This window comes from Mixophyes fleayi, chromosome 7, assembly GCF_038048845.1.
Source record: "Mixophyes fleayi isolate aMixFle1 chromosome 7, aMixFle1.hap1, whole genome shotgun sequence".
Lineage (NCBI taxonomy): Eukaryota > Metazoa > Chordata > Amphibia > Anura > Limnodynastidae > Mixophyes > Mixophyes fleayi.
In genome coordinates, this window is record NC_134408.1 from 147,131,498 (window position 1) to 147,156,357 (window position 24,860).

Genomic DNA, 24,860 nt, shown 5'->3' on the forward strand with positions numbered 1-24,860 from the left:
TTGAAGAGGTCAGTGGATCCCAGATTATGAGGTAGATTTACTAAATCTTCTAAAATGTGAAAAGTGGAGGTGGTGCCTGGAGCAACCAATCAGATTCTAGCTGTCATGTTGTACAATGTACTGGATAAATGATAGCTAGAATCTGATTGGTTGCTATGGGCAACAACTCCACTTTTCCATTAGGTTTAGTAAATACACAGTAAGATTCGGTTGTTTAGCAATCAGATAAAAAAAAAAATAATCAAATCAGATTTTTATCATTCACTGTGACCGTGGTGCGCACCCTTCCACCAGTGTGATTTTAGGTGGGGGTTACAGAAACTGGCACGTGGGCACACAAATAAGATCCCAAACATACATCTTGTACCCCAGGGATTCCCAACCAATGCCACAGGAACTTAGGTGTGATAGATGAGAGGTTTTAAAGTCTAAAGAAAAAAGTTAAATACACACAATGAGAACAATCACCATCATCATCTATTTATATAGCGCCACTGATTCCGCAGCGCTGTACAGAGATCTCATTCACATTAGTCCCTGTCCCATTGGAGCTTACAGTCTAAATTCCCTAATATACACACAGACACAGACTAAGGTCAATTTTGATAGCAGCCAATTAACCTACCAGTATGTTTTTGGCGTGTGGGAGGAAACCGGAGCACCTGGAGGAAACTCACGCAAACACGGGGAGAACATACAAACTCCACACAGATAAGGCCATGGTTAGAGAATTTAACTCATGACCCCAGTGCTGTAGGGCAGAAGTGCTAACCACTGAGCCACCGTGCTGCCCAACAATAATACAGAACGCAATATAAATATGAAATAATTACTTCTGACGTCCATATATTTCATACTTACACTTTATCGTATTATTTTAACCCAGGTGGGTTGGGAATAAAATGTAGAGACAGATAATTATGCAGAAGTGTCACAGAATGGAAGCGGTTGGGAACCACTGCTATATTCCATTAATAATAGGGTCTCACGTTACGTTACCTCCATCTTGTGACAGTTTATTAATGTGCGCAATAATTTCCCTTACATTATGCTGACGTTTGGGCAGAGCCATCTTTACCTTCTGTGTCATGTCATTGTATGCCCTTGTCATGATCCCTAGTATGTCAAGATATATAAATAAGAGGATAATTATGATGATGCTGACGATGTGTGTACAGGATGTGTCACTGACTCGTGCAGTCGGCCATTTTTCCGTAGCCTGCTCTGTAGATGATGTGTTTGTTACTTGATAGTCAGGGTATCATCCACAGCTGACATTTCTGTCTGATTCTTTCTAGAACCCAGGAGTTATGTTGAATCTGTGGCCCGGACAGCTACATGCGGGGTGGGCACTCCCCCGTCTCCCACCACAGCACAGCCGTACAATATGTACACTCTGAGGAACGGAGGATACCCCAATGTTTTTACCCCACCGAGCCCCATTTCCGCGAGCAGCCCCCTACACAGCACCGATGGGTAAGGAGAGACTTCATTATACACTGTTCTATTTGAATTATTTTTCAGTGTCATATATATATATATGCATATAAAAACAGTGTGCACAGCAAAGAATGGGGCATCTAGTCTCCCCTATCCATTAAATGATGAGCCCGTCACCTACAACCTGTTATTTCATCAGGAACTAGTGACAATACAGACTCTGCCCACTAGTGACGTGAATATTCACTAGAATGCAGTCTGACAGCTGACAAAATGGATGCCTCCACTGTGACGAGGCGATGGCTGCACCAATGACTCACTATTGTACTTTTTCCCTTGCAGAATCTCTCTGAGAAGCTGTCCGTCAGCAGAAAGCAGTGTTTGTATGCCCAGTACCACTCAGCCGTCCGTGGATTCCAGCTTTAGGTCCGCCAGTCTATCTCAACCCTCGCCACAAAGCAGTTATCAGAATAGTTCGCCCACACCTAACATGGTGCCACATGCAGTCATTCCCATCAGTACCTATGACATGTACACGTACAGCCCAAATAACGCCAACACGCAGACAGATGGATACTGTGGGCCTCCGCTGAGTACAATGGCTGGGCATGTTGTGCATAGCAGCCCCCAGCCCCTTCACAGAACAGTGGGCACAAACACACCTCCCAGCCCAGGCTTTGGGCGACGAATTGTCACTCCAACTATGTCAAATACTTCCGGAAGCCCAAGTTTGAACAGGCACCCTATGGCGGCGCACAGCGGTGTAGCAGTAACGCAAGGTAGTCCAAGCCTTGTCCGTCACCAGGTTGTGATGACCGGGAGTGCCCCTGTGACTCCTGGGAGCCCAAGCCTAGATCGGCATGCCATGTATGGATTCTCCAACCCGGAAGATCGACGGCCAACACTGTCGAGGCAGAGCAGTGCATCGGGATACCAGGGTCCATCCACCCCATGTTTCCCGGTATCTCCTGCCTACTACCAAGGAATGAGCAGCCCATCGTCCTCCTCGCCAGACTCTACGCTCTACCGTCAGGGTAGTCCTGTGCCGCAGCCGTCGCTTCCTGAGAAACGAAGGATGTCATCTGGCGATAGGTCCAACAGCCTGCCTAATTATTCCACACTTAACGGAAAGGCTTCTTCTCCGATGTCCAGTGGGATGTCCAGCCCCAGTGGCAGCACAATGGCATTTACACACACCTTGCCAGACTTCTCCAAGTTCTCGATGCCAGGTACTCTTCCACTAACCCGTTATATAAACCACAAATAATCTGTGTCTTGTATATAAATCTTTTGTCCATCTAGACTTCCTCCCCGGGCTTCCCCATTGGGTCTCCTTGTCCAGTTGCAGCAAATCTCTTTAATCTATTCAATAATGTACCTTTACTTGTCCATGTGAGTATGGAGATCACCACAAGATGGCGCCGTACCTTTGCTTTAATAGCTGTAAGACCGCACAATCTGATGTGTTTTCCTGTCCTCCAATATGATCTGTCCCCTTGTTGGCATTAACAGGTGGAATGCAAATCAAGTATGAATAAAATAATCAACCATGACAAATTACACGGTAATTAGAACCATGGGCAAGATGATGCACGCATTAGAGCTAGTTACCGCTTTAGTTTGCAGTTCTGTCGCTATGACACAGTCCCATTGTTACATTGAGCTGTTATATGTTCACTAGTTTGACTCAGATACGCCAATCTAACAAACGTTTCAATGAAATTAGAGATCCATATATCATGACCGCAAACCTGGAGTCATCGGTGATTACTCCACTGCGTTGTTCTAAGTACATTATAGAAGTCAGGGGTAAAACGATCAGTAGACATTCACAGCTGCAGTGTGAACGATCGGCATCCACTGTTCAATCCTCGGTGCTAATTCAACAAGCGGTTTTAATCCAGAATTCTCTTCCAGATAGCAGCCCTGAAACGCGAGCAAACGTCAAGTTTGTGCAGGACACGTCCAAGTATTGGTACAAACCGGAGATCTCCAGAGACCAAGGTGAGGGATGGAGCCAGGTGGGCTGTTTTGGCAGCTGTGTAAGAATGCTCTGGAAATTCTATTACCATTGTTCCAGCAGCCTTTTGTTCCTGTGCAAATTTCTGTGGTTGCTGTAATTACATGTAATGCACACTACAAGAATAAGGATATCAATTTCAATATCATGTTAAATAATAGCCTATTGTCCTAAGAAAAAAACAAATATATAGATTTTTTTTTTTTTTTTTTAATGGGGCCCATTGTGGAAATTAGTCTGGCCCTGAAGCACATTTGGTAATGAGGGAGTTGGATCTGTTTTTTTTAACCTTTTCCTTAGACTAAAGATTAAGTTTGAATACATTATTCCCTTTAATTACTGTTGTCTCTATATTAACGTAGCTAAACTGCAACTTATGGGTGTATAAAATTGGATATTTGTAAAAAGTAATAATGAAGTTTGTGGAATAATTAGTTGGCGGTAGAACACTGTACAGAACGGGGACTCATTTTCAGGTCCCAATCAGTTTCATGCGTAGACGCAATGTGAATTATTATTCTGCAGAATTGCTACATTGTATAATGACACAATGGCCTTTCCCCGTTGTCAGCTATTGCTCTACTGAAGGACCTAGAACCAGGCGCCTTCATCATCCGAGACAGCCACTCGTTTAGGGGGGCGTATGGCCTGGCCATGAAAGTAGCCACCCCACCCCCCACCACTGCACAGCCAAGCAAGAAAGGTAAATATATTCCCGGCGGTAGCAACTGAAATAAAAGTCACTACGCGTTTCGTTAACTATTTTTATTTCTCTAGGAGATGCCACAAACGAGCTGGTGAGACACTTCTTGATAGAGACCAGTCCCAGAGGAGTGAAATTAAAGGGGTGCCCAAATGAACCTTACTTTGGTAAGACCATAAATGTTATTTCCATGTACAGCTTGGATAATACAATATGAGACAAGGGCATTAGAGATTGAAACAATGATGCAGCCACTATAATATGCAATAACCTAAATCTTCACAGCGGAGATCACAAACATAATACACACTATACCTTCAGTAGTTTTTGTTTTGCACTATATTATGGGATGTACGGTGCACCCCCTGATTCATCTTCTCTCTGTCTTCTCAGGGTGCCTATCAGCACTGGTGTATCAGCACTCAATCACCCCCCTGGCACTGCCCTGCAAACTGGTCATCCCCTGCCAAGGTAAAGCTACTAGCAGAACCACATAAGTCCTATACCCATAACCCATGTGTGGAGTAACTTACCCCAGCCGTCCCAGGATCCTCCAGGGCTCAGTGTGGCATAGCCAATCAGTGGCTCAGTGTGGCATAGCCAATCAGTGGCTCAGTGTAGCATAGCCAATCAGTCATCAAACTCCACCATCCAGTTTTTAATATCAGACTCCAGACTATGAGCAGAGGAGGGACGTGGAGCTACAAGTATCAGAGAGGGATCAGCTTGGGGTTTAACCCCAAATAACGATTTTTCATGGAATTCTCCTTTGCCAGCACTAAATTGTACAACTACAGATGTATTAGGTCTTATATTCTCCTTGTCATCACCTCTTGTCAGATCCATCAGAGGAGACCAGAGAAGTTGCCACTCCAACCAACACAGCCAGTGACTTACTGAAACAAGGTGCAGGTAGGTGACCCCGGTACTACTTATATTATTAATGTATTGCACAATTCCTATCAGTGCTACTATGTTAAACATCTAAGTCTTGATTTAGAGTAGAACGCAGTCTTGGGGCCCACAGATAAGTGCACGATTGCAGCCTGTATTTAGAGTTGCCTGTGTTTAAATCCAGCCGAATCATAGATCAGCCAATCAGCATAACTTGACGATGATGATGTTTATATACAGTATTTAAAAAAAAGTGAGAATAAATACATTGTAAGATGATGCGTGACCCCTCCCACCCCAAAATAAGGTACCAGTGCTATAGTCTGGACTGGTTACTTCTAAACCATGTGTGGGGTCCCTTTACCAAAGCGATAACCAGCACCAGAAGACCCCTGCAGTGGTGGGAGCCAGGGTAAAATGTAGAGTAAGTACTATAAGTCCCAGCAAGCCATGGCAGTCATTGACAATACTTGCCCCTGGCAGATCCACGATGCAAGTAAATTAACTTAATTGCTTTTGGGGTCATTACATCAACAGCCAATCGGATCGCTTTTCTCATGCTCCAGCCAATTAGATGCAAGCTGGTCTGATTGGTTGAACACGTATTAATCTCTTCATTCATTTATATCGCAGCTCCGCTAGGAGCCGCTGGCATCCACCTTTTACTGGCAATCTGTTTGACTATTTCAGGGAAGAAGATTCCATATAGATTTAGAAATCTAATAAAATGTATTATCACAATAGTAGTTACTCTGTTTCCCTGGCACCTCGTGCCCTAGGGATGCCAGGGAGAGCCCTAGTGGTATTCAGCACGGGACTGGTTGTCCCTTGGAATGGGGGCGCTCACTCATTTTGTGGGCCTGAGGGTTTCAGCCCCGTGCGGACCATTGAGGTTGGTTTTGCTGTGTTGTAAATGTTGATCCTCTGGTTTGACGGGTCTCTCTCCCCTTCCCCAGCCTGCAACGTGTTGTTCGTCAACTCAATCGACATGGAGTCTCTGACGGGTCCCCAGGCTATAGCCAAGACCATCGGAGAGACCCTGTCTGCTGAACCTCAACCCATTGCAACTATCGTTCACTTTAAAGTCTCCGCTCAAGGAATCACCCTGACCGACAATCAGAGAAAGTAAGTAACCCGGTGTATTATGCTGGTGTGTGCTGTACGTTGTATATACTCTGCCTCTCGGTCATGGGGGAGATTTATTTGAATAAAAGGAACATTAGGAAGATGACCAACAGCCCAAAAAATGTGGATTTTGCTACTGTATGTAGAGCGGATCTGTTTTATACTAATACTGCAGCGGTGTTTATGATGATCCACCGCCATTAACTTCCCATTCACATCAATAGTACCACTGCCTGTTTCAGACAGCCCCAGTATTATAGAACAGAGTAGTGTTGGGCTGTTGAAGAGTTTAGGGAGGACAGTGAAAGCCCAGATTTTATCTTGACCTGGTGAACGCCAAACAGTACTAAATTCTGAGTTTCAGATGAGAGATTTTCTTGACCGTATTACAGCCTGGAATCCACTTTAGAATTAACAATCGGCTTCTGGACCCGAGGTTCCGTTTGGAATTCATAGGAATTCATAGGGGCATATTCAGTTGACGGCGGGATCGCATATTGATAGGAAAAAGAGGAATAAACCACTATATTTTTTTTTAATTGCTCTAACAGCTACTGTACAACGGAGCGGATCCCAATTAAGACTGTTGTGTCAGCGGAAACGACTGTGTCACATTAACACCGACTACTTGTGTACAGATGTGCGGCTTAAAGGAAATTCCAGCTGTTCACATTTCCCATGATGTTCAGCCGCTTTAGAGCTTAAAGAGCAAATCCGCCTGAAATGTTGTAGCTGACGCTCTCCGGGTGTTGTTAGAGTTCCATGCACCTGACCTCGTCCGTGCTGCAACATCTCCTCGAGCCAATCAGTGTTCGGTTGTCAGCGGAGAAATCGGAACGTTGCAGCGCTGGTGACGTCACAAACAGAGGTTGTCCCGGGCATGGACTTCCAGAATTCTACAAGTTGGGAGGAGGGGGCGATGTTACCTAAAAATACCTTTTGGTTGGATTGATCCTTTATTTTGAAGCATGCAATGCAGAATGTGATAGGGTGATCACCCAGTACAATACCGACTAGAACCCAGAATGTACCGTCTTTACAGGCGAGAAGGGAGAATAGTGGCATTTAAAAACAGAAGGTCAGCTTTACCCAAAAGTCCAGAGCAAGGGGTCACTCTATGAAACCTGAAAGGTCAGAGGTTATGTTTGGAAATATTGACTTTATTGAGATCGCTGTACACAACGGTCATTGGGACTTCCCTGAGCCAATGTTAGGACTTATACTCACGTTCAAATTTAAGGGTCCAACTCACGTTCTTAAACACATTTTGATGCTGATAGTCCCGACATAACGTAAGAGAAGACTATTTCAACGTTGCCATTGGCATTCAGATGCGTTAGCACTTGGTAACAATACAATACAGTTCTACGGGAATACCCAGTAATTAGAGAGCACACTATACTGCAGAGAAGCTATGAAATGCGTTAGTGAACAAGTTCTAACGCTCTGTTCATGAGGGGACAACTGTACAAGGTTTTGTCTGTGGTTTATCCAGCGTTGTTTAGATCAGTGAAAACTTTTTTACTATTTCAGGCTATTTTTCCGAAGACATTATCCTCTGAACACAATCACGTTCTGTGACCTGGATCCACAGGAGAGGAAGTGAGTCCCTGACAGTCCTTATAATGTACAGTTGGTTATATGTTATTAAATATAACACCAGCGCTTATTTATTGATACAAAGTGATGACCTCACTATATAGATTATTATCACGTGTGTATAATACAGAGCTCTCTGCGCACTGGTTGCTGTATTCTCTTCTGCACAGATTACTATATAACGATACAATGTATCTAGACAGTGTGTGATATATATGTATATTAGTGAATGTTTGTGATATACTGACCTGTAACTTGTACTTTCTTCAGGTGGATGAAGACAGATGGGAGCCCGGCAAAGTAAGTCTCCGTCATTGGTGCTCTCTATGTGTTCTAGCCGGATCATAGCAGCGTTTCTTAATCCCACAAATCAAATTAGTCTAATTGCAATTTTTGGGCTCTTTCTAGTTAATTATAAGACACTCTGCAGAACATATCACTGTGCGTCTATTAGGGGTAGATGGAATATGGCAGTGAAACAATCACTAATGTAGCGTATTGCACCTAACTTCCAGGGGCTCCCAGCCTACCCACTGGCACGTGCCCCTAAACACATGATCCCTCTCTAAACAGAGAAATTGGCACCGGGTTATGGGGGAGCTGCTCATGTGCGAAAATCCGGCAAATGGGGGTGGGGTGCTAGAGTGACCGCTCAGCGATGCAGGAGCTGGGAGGTTCTGCTATTCTACTTGTACATAAAAATACAAAATTCTCAGTTACACACATTTGCTTTTGCATGATAAGCCACCTGCCACATCAAGGCGCTTCTGCTAATAGGTTGGACCTAACTCTAAACAGTGAGAGTCCCTATATTGGGTTATACATTACCAAAAGGTACCCCAGGAACCTCCAAAATAGCAATAGAAGGGCCAGCACTCCCTATCAGGTACTGATACCATAGCATGTCTCTCAAACAACAATACAGAAATGGAAGTTGCTCAATCAATTTATAGGTTCACAGCAGGTGCTTGAAAGGGTGGAGTTATCCAGAAAGGAACGAATAGAGAGTAATATCCAAAGAGCTGCTATTCTTACACTGCTGGTCACAAGTAGATGGGATGGTAACTGCATTACCAGAATTAAAGTGGACCTGTGAAGGCAGCCACTTTGTGGGTGGACCAAATATTGATCAGAGAGCTACCTATCAAATTCCTAGTGTACTGCTAGCCTTAATATTGGTTCAGCTCACATCCATCATCATCATCATTTATTTATATAGCACCAATGATTCCGCAGCGCTGTACAGAGAACTCACTCACATCAGTCCCTGTCCCATTGGAGCTTACAGTCTAAATTCCCTAATGTACACACACATACAGACAGAGAGAGAAAGAGAGACTAGGGTCAATTTTAATAGCAGCCAATTAACCTACTAGTATGTTTTTTGGAGTGTGGGAGGAAACCGGAGCACCCGGAGGAAACCCACGCAAACACGGGGAGAACATACAAACTCCACACAGATAAGGCCATGGTCGGGAATTGGACTCATAACCCCAGTGCTGTGAGGCAGAAGTGCTAACCACTGAGCCACCGTGCTGCCCACAACGTGTGTGTGTGTGTGTGTGTGTGTCAGGTCCACTCCAACACCTAGATTATAACACAATATATTATATCATTTTATACCATCATTGCTCTAACGTACCCGTCCGCTCCTCTCTTCCAGGCTCTTTGGCTTCGTGGCCAGGAAACAAGGAAGCACGACGGACAATGTCTGCCACCTGTTTGCAGAGCTGGACCCCAACCAGCCAGCCACCGCCATCGTCAACTTCGTTTCCCGGGTGATTGGCTTACAGAAAAGATGAGCCCCCCACCCCCCCACACACACACACAAATATCCCCTGTGTATGAACCAGCCTGAAGTTTGAAAAATAGACTCTTTAAAGATGGCGTAAGAGGAAGTGCATTATGGGAAAGGGAAGCGATGTGTGTCCCATCCCTGCATGGGAAGGATAAGCAACAAACCAAAACAAAACCATATACAAAAGCTACAACAACAAAAGAAATGACGCAAATGAGGAATTGACAATAAGCCCGTTCTCCGATGACCTAGAAGACAACCAGTGTGACTGACAGCTGGGAGCTCGCTGGCTCCTGGGTCAGCCGTCACATAGAGGTGTTAAATGACTATACATTGCTGCAGATGCTATAACAATATATACAGCTATATACCTGCATATATAAACATATCTAGCATACACAGAATTTATATTGAATTGTTTAGAAAATTATATTATAAGGCTATATTTTGTATAAATGCATTGAGTGTACAAAGCTACCTATATTTACTGTCTTTTTAAAACCTCGTCTTTTAATGAACTGTATCAAAATTCAGCTGGATCGTGGAACCTCTGTGGTCGAAGAGTTTGTTTTTAGAGCCAGTTTTATAGATGGATATTTCACTATTTAGACTGGGGGCTTTGCTGTGTCAATCAGCTCTTATCATGCCACCTAGTGGCTACAGTGAAGGTTGCATCCATAAGAGGCTATGCAGCAGATTTTGTACCAAGAAAGGATTTGGGCTTCTCCTATCAGCTGTTTAAAGAGACAGTAAATTGTGGTGTAAACTATTTATCTGTATTTTGCTATTTACCGAGCTGGAATACTAAAACAGATTTTGGAGAACGATCAATTAATGCCCCAACATCTCACATCTATTTATTTCTTAGAGTCCTGGTTATGTATGTGGGGGATATACAACTATCGTTTATGGTTTTGTTCAGCGACAGTTGGGATTGTCGAGACTCCCAGCATGTGTCTTGTAGGACCATACAGGTTTATTGATAAACTGATAAATAGAACTTAATGTGGAGCTTGGCTTAGACTAACCTCTTTATTCCTCGTGCCTCAGTGATGTAACTGGTGAATTGATTGGCTGTATTCTAGTGATTATTGGGTTCAGCCCACAAAAATAGGGATTTCAACTGTGTCTAGGCAACTGCTACATTTTAGGTGGACTAATATTTATCAATATTCCTGAATAGAACAATCAGGACACAATTGATCAGGGCCCTGATGTACACAGCTTGGCCCCATTTAGTAGTGATCTCTCCTACATTCTGATAGTCCCCATTTTCTGCATGAAATTGGGATTGTCGGAAGTATGTTAGTGGAAGACCATTGTTTCCACTAGCGTCAGTAAGTGGAAACAATGCGTCAGTAAACACTTTCATGTCATGTGATCCCTAATTATAGTGAAGACAGATTCGTTACCAACTTGTGTATAATCAACTTTATAATTTCAGTGTATTTATATATGTATATGGCACCCAATGCAATATTTTTTTTTATTGCTGTGTTAAGAGAGAGCCTTATTCTGCTGCCAAGTTCCACTGTTAATATTGTGCAATAAGAGACAGTAATCTGTATTCTGCTTTGTTACACTTACTATATACTGCGGCTCAGCACTGTATAACCACAGAGGCCTCTGCTCAAATAAACCCAGACTACTACAGATAATGCCCCTGGTCAAGACTGCTCTCTAGTCAACACTTCTCCATCCCGGTCATGAAACGCGTTACACTTCCCCATCCCGGTCAAGAAGCGCGTTACACTTCCCCATCCCGGTCATGAAGCGCGTTACACTTCCCCATCCCGGTCATGAAACGCGTATCACTCACCTGCCAGAACACTACTATACCTTGCACCAGGAGAAGTGTGCAGCTCTGCTCACTGTACTACTGAAATCTCTGCTCTGGGGCATGCGTAGCAATCCTTTTGTAAGGAGACTAGTGGGATGGGGTATTTGGCCGTGTCATCTATTCTCTACCACAGTACATGTGTTATAATGAAAAAATGACATGATACATGGGGGTATAGCCTCGACACTTCATTATAAAAGCTGTAGATAGAACCATTTTGAGACAAATTACATTGTATGTAAGCTTGGAGAAAATGCGACGCATTTTACTGTGTGCGACGCATTTTACTCAGCTCACTCGCAGAGTGTTGTGTAGACTAAGCGCATCATGTGATTAAACAAACTTCCGCAACCTCTGCTCCCGTTCCGTGTATATATACCAGCCCGACTTGTATATGAAGTGCAGCCCATAATTACTATAGACCTGCGATCTAACTTGTTTTATATCAGAAGGTATACTCCCACTTTATCTGCTGCGTCATCGGCACATCCATCGCTTTATATACAAGATGCTCTGCTTGCCGTCACATTCCGCGCCACCCGTCCACACATATGCACATCCATTATCCCGCAGTATTACAGAATACATACATGTTACGTGTCAGTGCACATACAGCATTGTATGTACATTTAATTGCTGGATGGAGAATTGTGTTATGCGCTGATGAACCTACACAATCAGGTCTACTAAAGTGCGATATCTCTCCATAAACATTCAGAATCATTAACCAGTGTTTTTATTTATTTATTTGTTTGAGGACTATATTCCAATTATTGCCCCATTTAGAAGTGATCGAAAGGACATAAAAAATAGTTACGAGACCCAAGGGAAAGATTTTAAAAAAGTGCTGATATCTTGTTATATTACAGTCTATTTCTTGTAATTATTATATTACAGACAAATATAGGGTCGTCCATAATGATAATTAATAACACATTATATTTCCTATACAAGAAGGTCTGATTTACCTGTATTTGGCTGAGGGGGATTTTCATGTAGTTTTACATCACCGGTTGTATAATTTGCACTTTAGTAGAATTGGCCGATTTGTCTTGTTCTCTGCAAGAAAAATAATTCTGCAATTTCTCTGCGCTGTTTGTGACCCATGAAAATGTTTTCCAGTTTAGTCTTATTACACCAACACCCAATATTTTAGCTATTACTAGATTTTTCCCCCCTATTACACGTCAGACAGTTCTGGCAGAGAGCGAGTAGTGATTGATGGGACAGAATTAGTATATTCTGTGTGAATCTAGGTGTCCGCTTGGTGCCGATTCTTAGTTGTGTTACCAAAATGTGTTTCAAGCTAACGCCATCTGCTTAACTTCACTGCCCTGCAGGCGGGCGTCGGGCCTGCACGGTGGCAATGAACTCTGCGCCAGTTCTGCCGAATCTTTGCTACCAGCAGTTGTTATGGTGATGTCACCGTCCGGTGTTACAATGCAGCATTACAGCAGATAATCTAACGGGATATTCCCTTCGTGTAAAGAAGGATTCAGTATGTGAGAGGGACTCAGAGGAAGGCGATTCCTGGGAGGTGTGCGAGTGTGTGTTGTGTGGGCATACAAGGAACATGTTTGTTCTTCATAGCGTGATGTGAAGACGGCACTTATGTAACTGCTGTGACCCTTTGCCCCCCCCCCCCTGTGTGTTTCACAAGAGACCCCCCCTGAGTGTAAGAACAAATCCCATCGAGTGCCTTACAGGCTGAACAGCCGGGTCATTGTATTCATAGAGCCGGGCAGCAGGGGGTGTTTCTTTATTGCAGAGTGCCAAATAAACGCCCTGCGTGTCACCCCGCTGAGGGCAGGGATTGTTGCGGGTGTCTGCAGCAGTGAAAGGGTGTTTAGTGTGAAAGACTCCGTGCAGTGTTAATAGGATGTCTGGTTCATGTGTTATTAATGAGGAGGTAACTTGTGTGTTGTTTTGTAGCAAGCTTAGCTTTACATGCTATAATCAGGCCGAGTGTTACTATGTTATATAGTACAGGCGCTTCCGAATGTCAGCATGGATTATTTAGTATGTGGCCCCTCTAGCAACAGAACTGGGGGCCAATTTCATTTTGGAGGATACCGTTAGCTTCCAAAGATGATCTGAGCCCAGTTTCTATCCACGTTTGTAATCCGGAGGCGCCGCGCACTGTACATCAGCAGCGGATACAGTGAAGTCCGCCTTTATGTGACTTTAATCAACTTTTAATACGTACATTGCTTTACCCTTCTATCCATGTATTGATATCATCAGGCAGTTCTTAGTTTGTTGTTGTGTGGAGATAGGACACGGCTCTGGGTTGGATACAGTTGTACCCAGAGAGTGGCGTGTGTCATACCCCTGGGTAATGAAAAGAACACTGGCTGATTATATAAAACATGGCTGAACAGCACAGAAAACCCCCTTAACGTGTCTCAATGTAATAGCGGAATTACCCTTTGGATCTTGGAGCCTACAGACAGATCTCTATAGGTAGATATTTTGTACACGGCTGGTCCTGCGATACATCTTTCTGTTTCTATGTACATTGAGGAAATAAATGTAATCGGTTACATGTATGGAGGATATAATAGGAATAAGAAGTTTGGAACAAGTATGGTTACTCCTATGTAAGTAATTAAATGGCCACTTTACAATCTATTTGATTATTATTATTACAATTGGTACTTCTGAGGCCTTTTCATCAAATAGAAAATCCTTCTGTTCCCAATCTTTCCCAGTCTAGATGCCGGGGAATGTAGAGTCCACAGAATGGGGGGATTTAGCCACGTTGCCTTATTACAGAGAACCACCAATCATGCTCCACATTAGCCGCTAGACCACCAATTTATGTTCTTCAATGGCCGTGAATGCAGATTAGCGGATCTGGCTTTTCTCTATGTAGTGAAACGCGTGAGGAATGAATAGCATATAGAATCACTGTGTTATAGTTATAGAATTATGTGGCAAGCACGTCTCTTATTCACGCATTGTGAGCTCACACACATGGACACGGAGAGGGGGGCAGTTGGAGTCACACATGCACATACCACCTACGATAGTGGCCTCCACCAGGAAGACTCTCTTGACAACCATCTCGCCAAAGGTGAGGAATTGAGGTCTTCACAGTGATGAAGAGGCCACATTGCCTTGCAAGTTGTATTTGCTTGCTCTACGCTGGACACACAAATCCTGTGATATATGAACTAATAACCAAAGACATATTGTTACAGAGAAGTTATTTTGCCTTAATTAGAGCACTTAGCTGGAGATGTAATTACTGATTGGGCTCCCACCTCTTCAATCACCCTGTATCCATCTACATCTTCTCTGTATTGCAGAACATTTCAGAACGCCCAGTCATAGCTTAATCCTAATTAACGGGACACTGAACACTTTGTACAGCTTAGGACAGGACATCACATTGACCAAGTGCGTCTACACTCTGGGACCCATAAACACATGATCTGGAATTTGTGTATAAGTCTTGTCGTCTTCGGTCAGATCTAGGGGATTACAGATGTCCCATTTTGAGGACAGTTGGGCGATCTGTAAACTATGTGTCATTGACGATGGTTTCAACTTCAAAAGTCATCTTTAAAATGTTGATTTGGTTTAATCAAAGACCGTGACAGCCAATGAGGCGAGGGCTGATTCCAGGGGCTCATTGGCGGGGTCTGTCCGATAAGCACTGTTCTAGGCCAAAGTCATGACCTCTCTGGTTTCCTTGAAATCTCAGGAATTAAATTTGAGATTGTGTTCTCGAATAAGACAAAATCTTATAGATATATGCTGCAGTGACCCTCACACCAAATACACATTGGGGAAATAATTTTATGACCCTTCAAATATTCCACATTTCATTATTTACTAATATATGCTGCCAGATCGACAATGAAACCCATCAGTCTTCTGTTCTGTACCCTTTGCACGCTTCGTCATTACTGCTCGGTCATTAACGCTTTGACTGCTAGAGGAGCCGTCTGTATTGTGAGCTCCTCTACCAACCACAGGGTTAAAAGTCACTGACCCCCAAACCTTTGTTACCACCGCAAAGAGAGACACACTATCGGACGGGAACCGCCCTCTATTCTGGCGGGATTCTTTACAGGGTTTATTAACACGCTTACTTTATATATTTTGCGTCACAACCTTTCAACAGCAATCAGTAACCAAAACAATAAAAATACAAAAAAGAAGAAATGTTTAAAAAAAAAAATATGAATAAAAAAAAAATTAAAAAAAGGAAGAGAATACCCCCTCTCTGTATTTATATAGATGGAAAAATACTTTATATTTTGTATCCATGTGCCCTTATTGTTATCACTTGTATAAAATATATGTGCCATTTGTTTTCGTCTTGTTTTTTGCTTACGTCGAATAGAAAACAAAGCTTTCACTTTCTGTATGTACAGATGTCTGTAATTCTTTGCAAATTATTGTATGGCTTTGTCAGTGATAACATCATATAAAATATACTTTTGCTTGGAATGCGATTATTTTTGTCAGATTGATATTGAATCACAGCAATTATTTAAAGGACAACAAGAGTCATACATTGGTATATATATATATATATATATATATATATATATATATATATATATATATATATATATATATTTCATGAACAGTTCTGCATTGACAGTGGACGATTTAAAAAAAGAAAGAAAAGTGTGGTGGACTACTCCATCCATGCTCCATCAAAAAGTGTGACCCCTAAACCCTTAATCTGGGGTCCTGATACAGCACAAAAAAAACCTAAAACTGTCGAAAGCATGTAATACCAGTTATGTCGTTGTGACATCACCAGTTGGGCCCTGTGTTTGAATCTGCCAATGTTAACAAAGCATTTCTGTTAGCTAGGAGGTTGCAAGTCAGTGACAGACTCACCCTGTCTCGTACCTCCCTCATTATTCTAGAATGATGGAAGATAGAGAAGCCCCATTCTCCTAACATAACACACTGTGCAGATAACACAATAAATAGATGTAGTTAAGTATTAGCAAATGTTGCTTGTTGCCCGGTTTTAAATGAGGGTATTATTGTACAGGTTCCACTGCCAACTGCACAAACCCTGATATATTTGCACAGACCCCTGTACAGTTTTCCAAGGCCCCTATAAATATTTGTGCAAGCATTATCGCAATGCTATTTTCACTGTCAATATTCAATGTATTACTGACCTCATGGCCATGATTACATATTCCTTTGCAGAGATATTTCACAGATTTTATTGCACATTAAACCCCAACGCTATTTACAATCTCGGGGTGTAAATATGGGGAAGGGTTTGCCTACAAGTATTGGTTGAATCCAAGGAACGATGTCTGGTGGATAAAATAATTGTCTCGGATCCGATACCAGAGAACCTTAAAATTGAAACCTTCAAGATTAGGGATCCACGGCCTGTTTTGGTCCAGAGGGACGGATTGGGAGAAAACGTAACTTGCTTAAACATGTAAAGAACATCAAATTTATTATGGGAAAAGAGGGCGCCATTTCCAGTAATGTCATACCACGCAACATTGTTAAACAGGCCCTATGGAGACAACTGTGTCCACCACCATGGGGCATGGCCATCCCGTGTAGTGGATGTGATCATACCATGCCCCCCAACTTGTACAGGGACCGCCTATAGCAAATCAAGAGCAAAGTTCGTTCAACCCGATTCGCTGGCGAAAGTCGGGTCTCACTGTGACTAAGGGAGTCCAGACTCCCAGGATCTTAATGAAGTCTGTCTTGATGGTGAAGGGAAACAGTGGGAGATGATAGGAGCCACTGCCCAAAGAGCATCGCCTCCGATTTACTGCAGGAGAGCTTTGCCCATGAATCTCACAGATCACTAATCTGCATATTAGACAGTGACATCGTCCATGTACAGGGAATGTTTGGCCTGTCATTGGTCTGGTCCCAGCGTGATGATCCCTCTGATCTGTGTTCTGTATGACGCACACAACGAGCTCCATACAGCCAACAAGTAGAAGAGATAAAAGATGCAGCTTTATCAGACCCAGATAGAACTCTTAAGGGTCAGACTTCCAGTACGAACAAAACATTTCTCCAAAGCCAAATCTCAGCAGCTTCCTGCCCATTAACATATATAGTGGAAACAAGCGCAAACCTCTTGAATATGTCACACAATAGTTTATTAAAAACTTCCATAAACCAGAGCTAAAAAAATCTAACATGGTCACAGCCTTCAGTTCATTTGGTCCTTGGATCAAGTGACAGCATCGGCGGTTACCGGAAGTTGTGCGCACAACAGAAACCAGGAAATACGTGTGCGTTCAAAAAGGACGAAGTTAAACACATGCGAAGAGTAACATGATACAATATACAGAGTCAGCCCCATGCATCCCACTGCATACTGCAAGGGTGTTTCAGGACCTCCATGAGCAGCTTGTAGTGACAGTTATACAACACAGAGGGCATTCTAATGACCCCATATACAATACCCAGGGCATTCTAATGACCCCATATACAATACAGAGGGCATTCTAATGGCCCCGTGTACAACACAGAGCGCATTCTAATGACCACGTATACAACACAGAGAACATTCTAATGACCCCATATACAATACAGAGGGCATTCTAATGACCCCATATACAATACAGAGCGCATTCTAATGACCCCATATACAATACATAGGGCATTCTAATGGCCCCGTATACAACACAGAGGGCATTCTAATGGCCCCGTATACAACACAGAGGGCATTCTAACGACCCCATATACAAAACAGCGCATTCTAATGACCCCATATACAAAACAGCGCATTCTAATGACCCCATATACAATACATAGGGCATTCTGCTGACCCCATATACAATACGCCCTTTAGCATATATTTATGCTACAAGTTCACAGAGTATTAACGTGTATTCTCTGTACTCCAACATCCCAACTAGATAGAACTACAACCTGACAACATTTTCTGCCCATGCAACCTGCACCTAAACTTGGTCACAATTACTTTTGATTTTAGGAGAACATAGCACTGTGGGAAATGAAATGGTGGCACAATTGAAAACTGGTATGTTACCGAATTTGGGAGGGGATGTCGAACTACCTATGGTTACGACTGACCTCCATTATATTGATCATTTCCTTATAATTGGGACTGCTTAGATTAATTACATTCCACAAAACGCTCACTCAGTTTACCTCGGCCTCATACTCAGATACTCGTGTTTATACATAGCAATAAATATATACTAATAAATAAATACTGATAAATAAATCGGGATGCTTCAAAATATGCTCAGATATTAAACGGAGGGGCCCAAATTACTCTAAACATTTTTGCAGATTTTGATTTTTTGGGACAAATGGAGGGGAACTGGAGCCCAAAGCAGTGTGTTACCAAGAGCCCCACGACATCTTAGTCAGTCTCTGCTAATTATACGTCTTAATATGACCAGTAACTTAAAACTTGACCTGGAAACATTGATAAACCAGCTTTCAGAGGAAAAGGGTATCAGGACATCAATTAAAGGTTCCCTGGCAGCTTAGGTAAAAATAAATAAAGATAATTCTAAATCGGTCACAAAGTTTCTCTCACAACTGTGTGTCGTTCTCTTATCGCACCTAAACAGGCCGCACATCATGCGTGAGAAAATGCTGTCTGCATCATTTTCTTGTACTTCCCCTGCCACAAATTTCATTGCTGTCCACGCGGCTAGCGTACGTAGTATGGTATAGGGATCAATATATTTCCTTGATGGCGCATTTTACTCTGAGATATACTCCCATTTCATTGGAATGCTCCTATTAGGACATGTAGAGTACAGTGTACAGGACATGCATGGTACATTATACAGATTTCACTTCTGTATTCTTAACATGTATTATAAATAATAGCCACTAGGGGGCTCTGCAGGATTGTCTGTGAGGAATCACAGTCAGAATACGCAATAATCCAGGGATGAGTTTGACACAGTGAAGACTAGCAAGCCAACGTATATAGAATAATTGGAATAAATAATATATAGGTGAAATGCACTACCTACTGTAAATAATATGGATATTAAAAGTCACGTAGGATAAAAATATGGGGCTGTAGGCAGAATGCTATTACACAGGTAAGGGTAATCAGAGGCGATTAGTAATAATCTACAGTAGCATTATTCCATATAATACACAGGTTTTTATAATGACACTGAAGGGGTGACGTGCAACAAAAGGAAATGTGCACCGTTCCCTGTAATCTGTTGGCTCTGGGGTGAATTATTGAGAAGAATCTAGTGTGCAGAGTTGCACTGAACAGTAGCCTGAGCAGCGGGGTTCTGCATCATGTGACCTTCGCACAGGGAAGTCACGCTGCATATCTGAGAGCAGTGATATCAGGCTCACCTCTATATACTACAAGGTTCTTACATCCAACTTGATTGTAATTTTGGAACTTTCTGTATATTTTGGGTTCCAGAGAAAAAGGATCTATATTTATATCACCAAACTTTATTACTTGGATCTTTATTAACCCCTAAATCTGACATCACGTGTAATACGTCCCAGGATTCCTCTTACTTAGAGGCAATTCCTGGTAAATGTCCATGTGGATATATAGGGACTTGGCTGTGTATTTGTACATGTGAGCTTGTGTGTGGATATATCGCTTTGTGTGTAAATATAGTGCATTGTGTGTAACCGACACCTTGGCCTTGACACTGGTTCCGGCTTTTACGGCCTCCGTGTTGATGTGCCCTTTACAGATCAGTCTTGGACACCAATAAGCCGTCACCTCCGTGAGCGGTAAGGGAGACTGAACTAGGAATTCTTCTCATTTTCCTGGAAAGCTATCTCAGGAGGCATCAGGCCAGAAGGAGACGGAACAGTCACACCGACGGCAAGACCATACTTGCCAACATTTTTTTTTCTTTTTCCGGGAGATGCCGGCTGGGACGTGGGCGTGCAGGGGGCGGGGCTGCGAAATCGCAACATTTTGGCCCCGCCCCCGTGACGGAATGACGCAAATCGCGTCATTTTACAGCGGGGGCGGGGCTAAACGCCGCGATTCCGGGTGAATCGCGGCGTTTTAAATGAATTTTTCCCCCTTCCTATCAGGGAGATTGCCACACTCGTCCGGGAGACTCTCGCAAAATGCGGGAGTCTCCCGGACAATCCGGGAGAGTTGGCAAGTATGGGCAAGACCGCAACCGCTGGGATTGTCTTATAGAAAGTGCATTCTCCAGTTCCCTCACCATGCAATGTCCACCTGAGCTTCAGACCCTAGTTATTATTTTACTTTATTTCCATAATACCACCAGGGTACATGGATATAAAGACAGTTAATAATACACCTCCGGCCTACACAGGTTGTATACATCAACCATCAGTCTAGGCAGCATTTTGGCAGCAGAAACAAGAGGGGATGTGCGCTGCTCCGTCTAAACTGTGAGCTCAGGGAGCGATGACATGAATAACAGAATGCATTAAGAAGAGTTGCACTGAACAGCAGATTCTAAATACAGCCCTTCCAGCAAATTCTCCCTGCTCAGCGTGTGACCAGGGTAACAAATTTGCACTGTATATGTAGGAAAAAAAGGAATCAACTTTGTATTATATTCACTTGCAGTAAAACAGGAAATTATAGCAACTCTCAATAATTTGCGCTTTTAATATTTCCAGTATAGTGACAGTGTGTAAATCACAGATACAGATCTGATCATTATAAGTGTCATTTGTCAGCACAAGTCAGTTTATTTACATGGTAACCTCTGATGTAGACCTTGATTTAAAGCATATATATGGAAAAGGAATTAGGTGCAGCAGCAAGCCCCAGTTATCTACTGGCAAAGCATGCTGGGGCTTGTAGTTTCACAACACCTGTGGACCCACAGGTTGGCCATACCTGCTCTATTGCATTCAGGTTTGTGGTAACAACGGGTCAATGAGAAACGTCATCTGTAACGAACACAGAGAAGAAAGAAAAGACTAATTTTCAAATGGAGAATATGGAAAGCAGTTGACAATCTTTCCAGTAGTGGGTGTCCCCCCAAAAATACCCTAAGATTGGACTGTATGATGCTCAAAATAACCAAAGTACCAAAACAAGGTAGATGCAAGGGTCTACAGGCCTCTGGTAACATGGTAGACCAGAAAAGGACAAAACAGTTACAGCTTTCACGGACGGCTCGCCAGGATAAAACCTTTCTGTGGATGGCTTAGATCTGCAAAGCTGCATTTGAACGAAGCACAAGACTTTTTGAACAATGTCCTCAACGAATGCACTTTCCTCTATTCATCGATCCGACAGATTCATCTTGCCCAAAATTGGATCACGCAAGAGGACTATGTTTCTAAGCACAGTGGTATCTACAACTAAATGACTGACAGAAAAGAATCAAGGTTATGGAATGGCCAATTCAAAGCCCATCGAGATGCGGTGGTGGCCCTTAGACACCAATAAACTGTAGCCGTGGTTATGAGGAGTGGGCCAAGATTCCTCAAATGTGATGTACGAGACTATAAACTACAGAAGATGAATATTACTTATTGCTCCCAAGAGGTGGCTCTACACCAATCATGGGGTGCACTTACTTTTCACACTTTGTTTTCCTTCTTGTTGAATAAATAATGACAAAGTAAACCCTGCTATGCTCTATTTGTCACAAGAGTAGATTGATCACATTTTAGAACTCGGTGAGGAGTAGATGATTATTAATTATGTCCCAATACGTAAAACAGATTTGAAAGAGGGAGAACTTTATTGTTCACATATCTGTATCAGTAACAAATTGTGAATTTACTTCTAAAAGGAGTTTCGACCTTAAGATGACTTTGCAGGTTTGTAAATACAGGTGCATCGATCTCATATCTGTACATTCTGATATTCCTGTGCGTTTCACAAGTGTATTGTTATCATCAGGCTGATTGGCAATAAACAAGGCCAAGCTGATAGATATAGATTGCCGATATGTAAATTACATCTTTAATATTATTTTAGTTTTCCCTTTTCTGTATTTGTAGTTTCCCATTTATCCAGTAAAAACAGTGACGGAGACTTTACATGTAGCTCTATATTTATTGCTGCAAGTTTACAACACTTATATAGACTGTACATAAGAGATCAGTCATCTCTCCATTCCTACCATATCTGAATAATACAACAAAACAGACTGTAACCATATAAATACAATAAAAGGATTGGGCGTGAGTTTTTATCTCTTTCTGCAGTAAACGTTTCATTCATTACCTATTCTGCAGCGTCATACAGGGGATTTAATAACCTTTTGTCCTAGACGGCAAGGCATGCTGGCACTTGTAGTTCTCCAGTAGCTGGAGCGCTCGCTCCAAGACGATGCTGACGGAGGGTTAATGTTCCGTGCAGTTATAAATAATTTGGCTCCTCTCGGAGTTCACTGGCAGCTACAAGATGTCAAGTTTAAAAGTAAACTGAAATACGGGGCCTATAAAAGTTTATGTCGTGTATCAAAGCTCATTACTTTTGTCTAATGCAGATATTTTGGCTTCTATAACTTGCATCCCCCTCTGTACCTGCTGCACGGGAGGATTTGGCAGGGGAGAGACAAGTCTTGTACGCATTAAATTTATTCTGTACAATGTAATCTTCACCAAGGCCGAATTAAACATCGGAGAATGAAGCAGTCCTATATTAATATAATGTTCCACGGATTAAAGGGGAAGTTTTGTACTTGGGGGGGGGGGAAGAGGGGATCCGCTGTATTGAAGTGGACGTGTTGGGCAGTCAAAGAGTTAAAGCTGGATTAATAAGTGTCAGAGACTCTGATCCAAGGCCCCCCCCCGCCAGGCTGAGCTCTCATCAAGGGCCTGGTATGTGGGGAATGGTATTGGCAGGTGTTGTACAGCCCAAGATGCAGATACTGCGGGGATTATAAGAGAATGGGCCGCTCTCCAACGGATGGCAGACATGGAGAGGAGATAAACGGACTGCGTATGAAGCTCTGTGTCTGGCATCCTTCACACCGCGAGCTCGAGGGTTCAGTCCTTGGCTGGTCGTATTCACACAGTGACGCAGGACGGACAGGCGACTACACCTGTCCTACTCGGTGCGAGGACCATGTGTTAGCTTTATTATGCAACATATTTCACATTATTTGCGCGTTTCTACACAATTTGTTTTGTTATCTTATTTCTGTATATAAACTTTGAGAAAAAGAAACAATTGTAGATCTGCATTTAGAATGAGATAGGTGTTACGCTGAAGGTCTGTTCACAAACTCACAGAACTAGTTGGCGGAGGTCTTCACCTTTAGCAGCCGCCTTTCCCATAGAGCTTTATACGCTCACCGGTACTCAGATGCCCCCAGGACTTCTCTCCAGATGCAGTGTGAGTTTGTAATACAAAACCGTAGTGGCAGACCAGGAGGCCGTGTAGATGGCAGCGGATGGTCAGTCGAAAGCCGAGGTCAGAGGTCACTAGAAAGCAGAATAATCAGGAAACACGCCAAGGTCAGGGTCATACACAGAAAATCAATCCAGAAGGTATACACCAAACAGCACAGGAGCAGGTTAGCAGACAGGGAACTGGACGCTATAACCGGCAGGGAGGCTAAGCCCTCCCTGCCTTATATACTGAGGCTAGCCAATCAGGGCTTAGCCCTGTAATCATCATCAGGCCCCAGGTAATAAATTAATAGGGAATTAATCAGCCCGTAGGCTGTGCAGAACTAGCGCACGCGCCCAGCTGCTTAGTATTGCTGGGGCGTGCTAATGGAGCGCTCGGTGTCCGGCCGTTGCCCTGTAACAATAGGCAAACCTCTTCATATTGAGGCGCTGTATACCTTACTGTGCACCCCGCAATCTGACCTTTATGCGGATGGCAGTTAGAGACAGCTGCAGTTTTTGGTCTGTGCTCTGTGCTCTACCTCCTACATAATCATCTTCTTACAAATATAAAATCAGTTTTGGTGTGCGACGGACGTGGGGTGTAACCACGTGGTGCCAAGGAGTCATTACATCTTTGGAGTGGGCTGTTTAGGAGATCTAATGCCATCTCAATTCAGCTGCTGCACCCGGTTTGGAGGCCAAGTCAACGCTTTGAACTCTTTGTCATGTTCCTCAAACCATTCCTGAACAATTTTGGAGTATATGCAGGACGCATTATCCTGCTGAAAGAGGTCACTGCCCGCAGGGCATACTTGGTCTGCAACAATGTTTAGGTAGGTGGCACGTGTCAAAGTAACATCCACATGAATGTGAGGACCCAAGGTGTCCCAGCAGAACATTGCCCAGAACATCACACCGCCTCTGTCTTCTTCCCATAGTGCATCCGGGTGCCATCTCTTCCCCAGGTAAACGGCGCACACACCCGGCCGTCCACAGGATGTAAAAGAAAATATGATTCATCACCTTCTTCCATTGCTCCATGGTCCAGTTCTGGCGCCCAAGTGCCCATTGTAGGCGTTTTTGACGGTGGACAGGGGTCAGCATGGGCACTCTGACCGATCTGCAGCTACACAGCCCCATATGCAGCGAGCTGCGA

The 24,860-nt window shown here is 43.1% G+C and overlaps 1 protein-coding gene across 14 annotated transcripts in view; it reads left to right on the forward strand.

Annotated features, from left to right (window-relative positions):
- The window catches only part of TNS1 (tensin 1), a 322,456-nt gene extending 306,576 nt beyond the window's left edge, over positions 1–15,880 (forward strand). For all 14 annotated transcript variants that reach the window (XM_075181085.1, XM_075181083.1, XM_075181087.1 and 11 more), the window contains 11 exons: positions 1,299–1,476; positions 1,783–2,669; positions 3,358–3,444; positions 4,032–4,163; positions 4,238–4,330; positions 4,557–4,634; positions 5,004–5,075; positions 6,014–6,182; positions 7,716–7,784; positions 8,052–8,081; positions 9,445–15,880. In XM_075181085.1, coding sequence (XP_075037186.1) covers positions 1,299–1,476; positions 1,783–2,669; positions 3,358–3,444; positions 4,032–4,163; positions 4,238–4,330; positions 4,557–4,634; positions 5,004–5,075; positions 6,014–6,182; positions 7,716–7,784; positions 8,052–8,081; positions 9,445–9,583 — 1,934 coding nt within the window. In that variant the 3' untranslated portion in view covers positions 9,584–15,880. The remainder of the gene's footprint in view (positions 1–1,298; positions 1,477–1,782; positions 2,670–3,357; positions 3,445–4,031; positions 4,164–4,237; positions 4,331–4,556; positions 4,635–5,003; positions 5,076–6,013; positions 6,183–7,715; positions 7,785–8,051; positions 8,082–9,444) is intronic.
- The last annotated feature ends 8,980 nt before the right edge of the window (positions 15,881–24,860 follow it).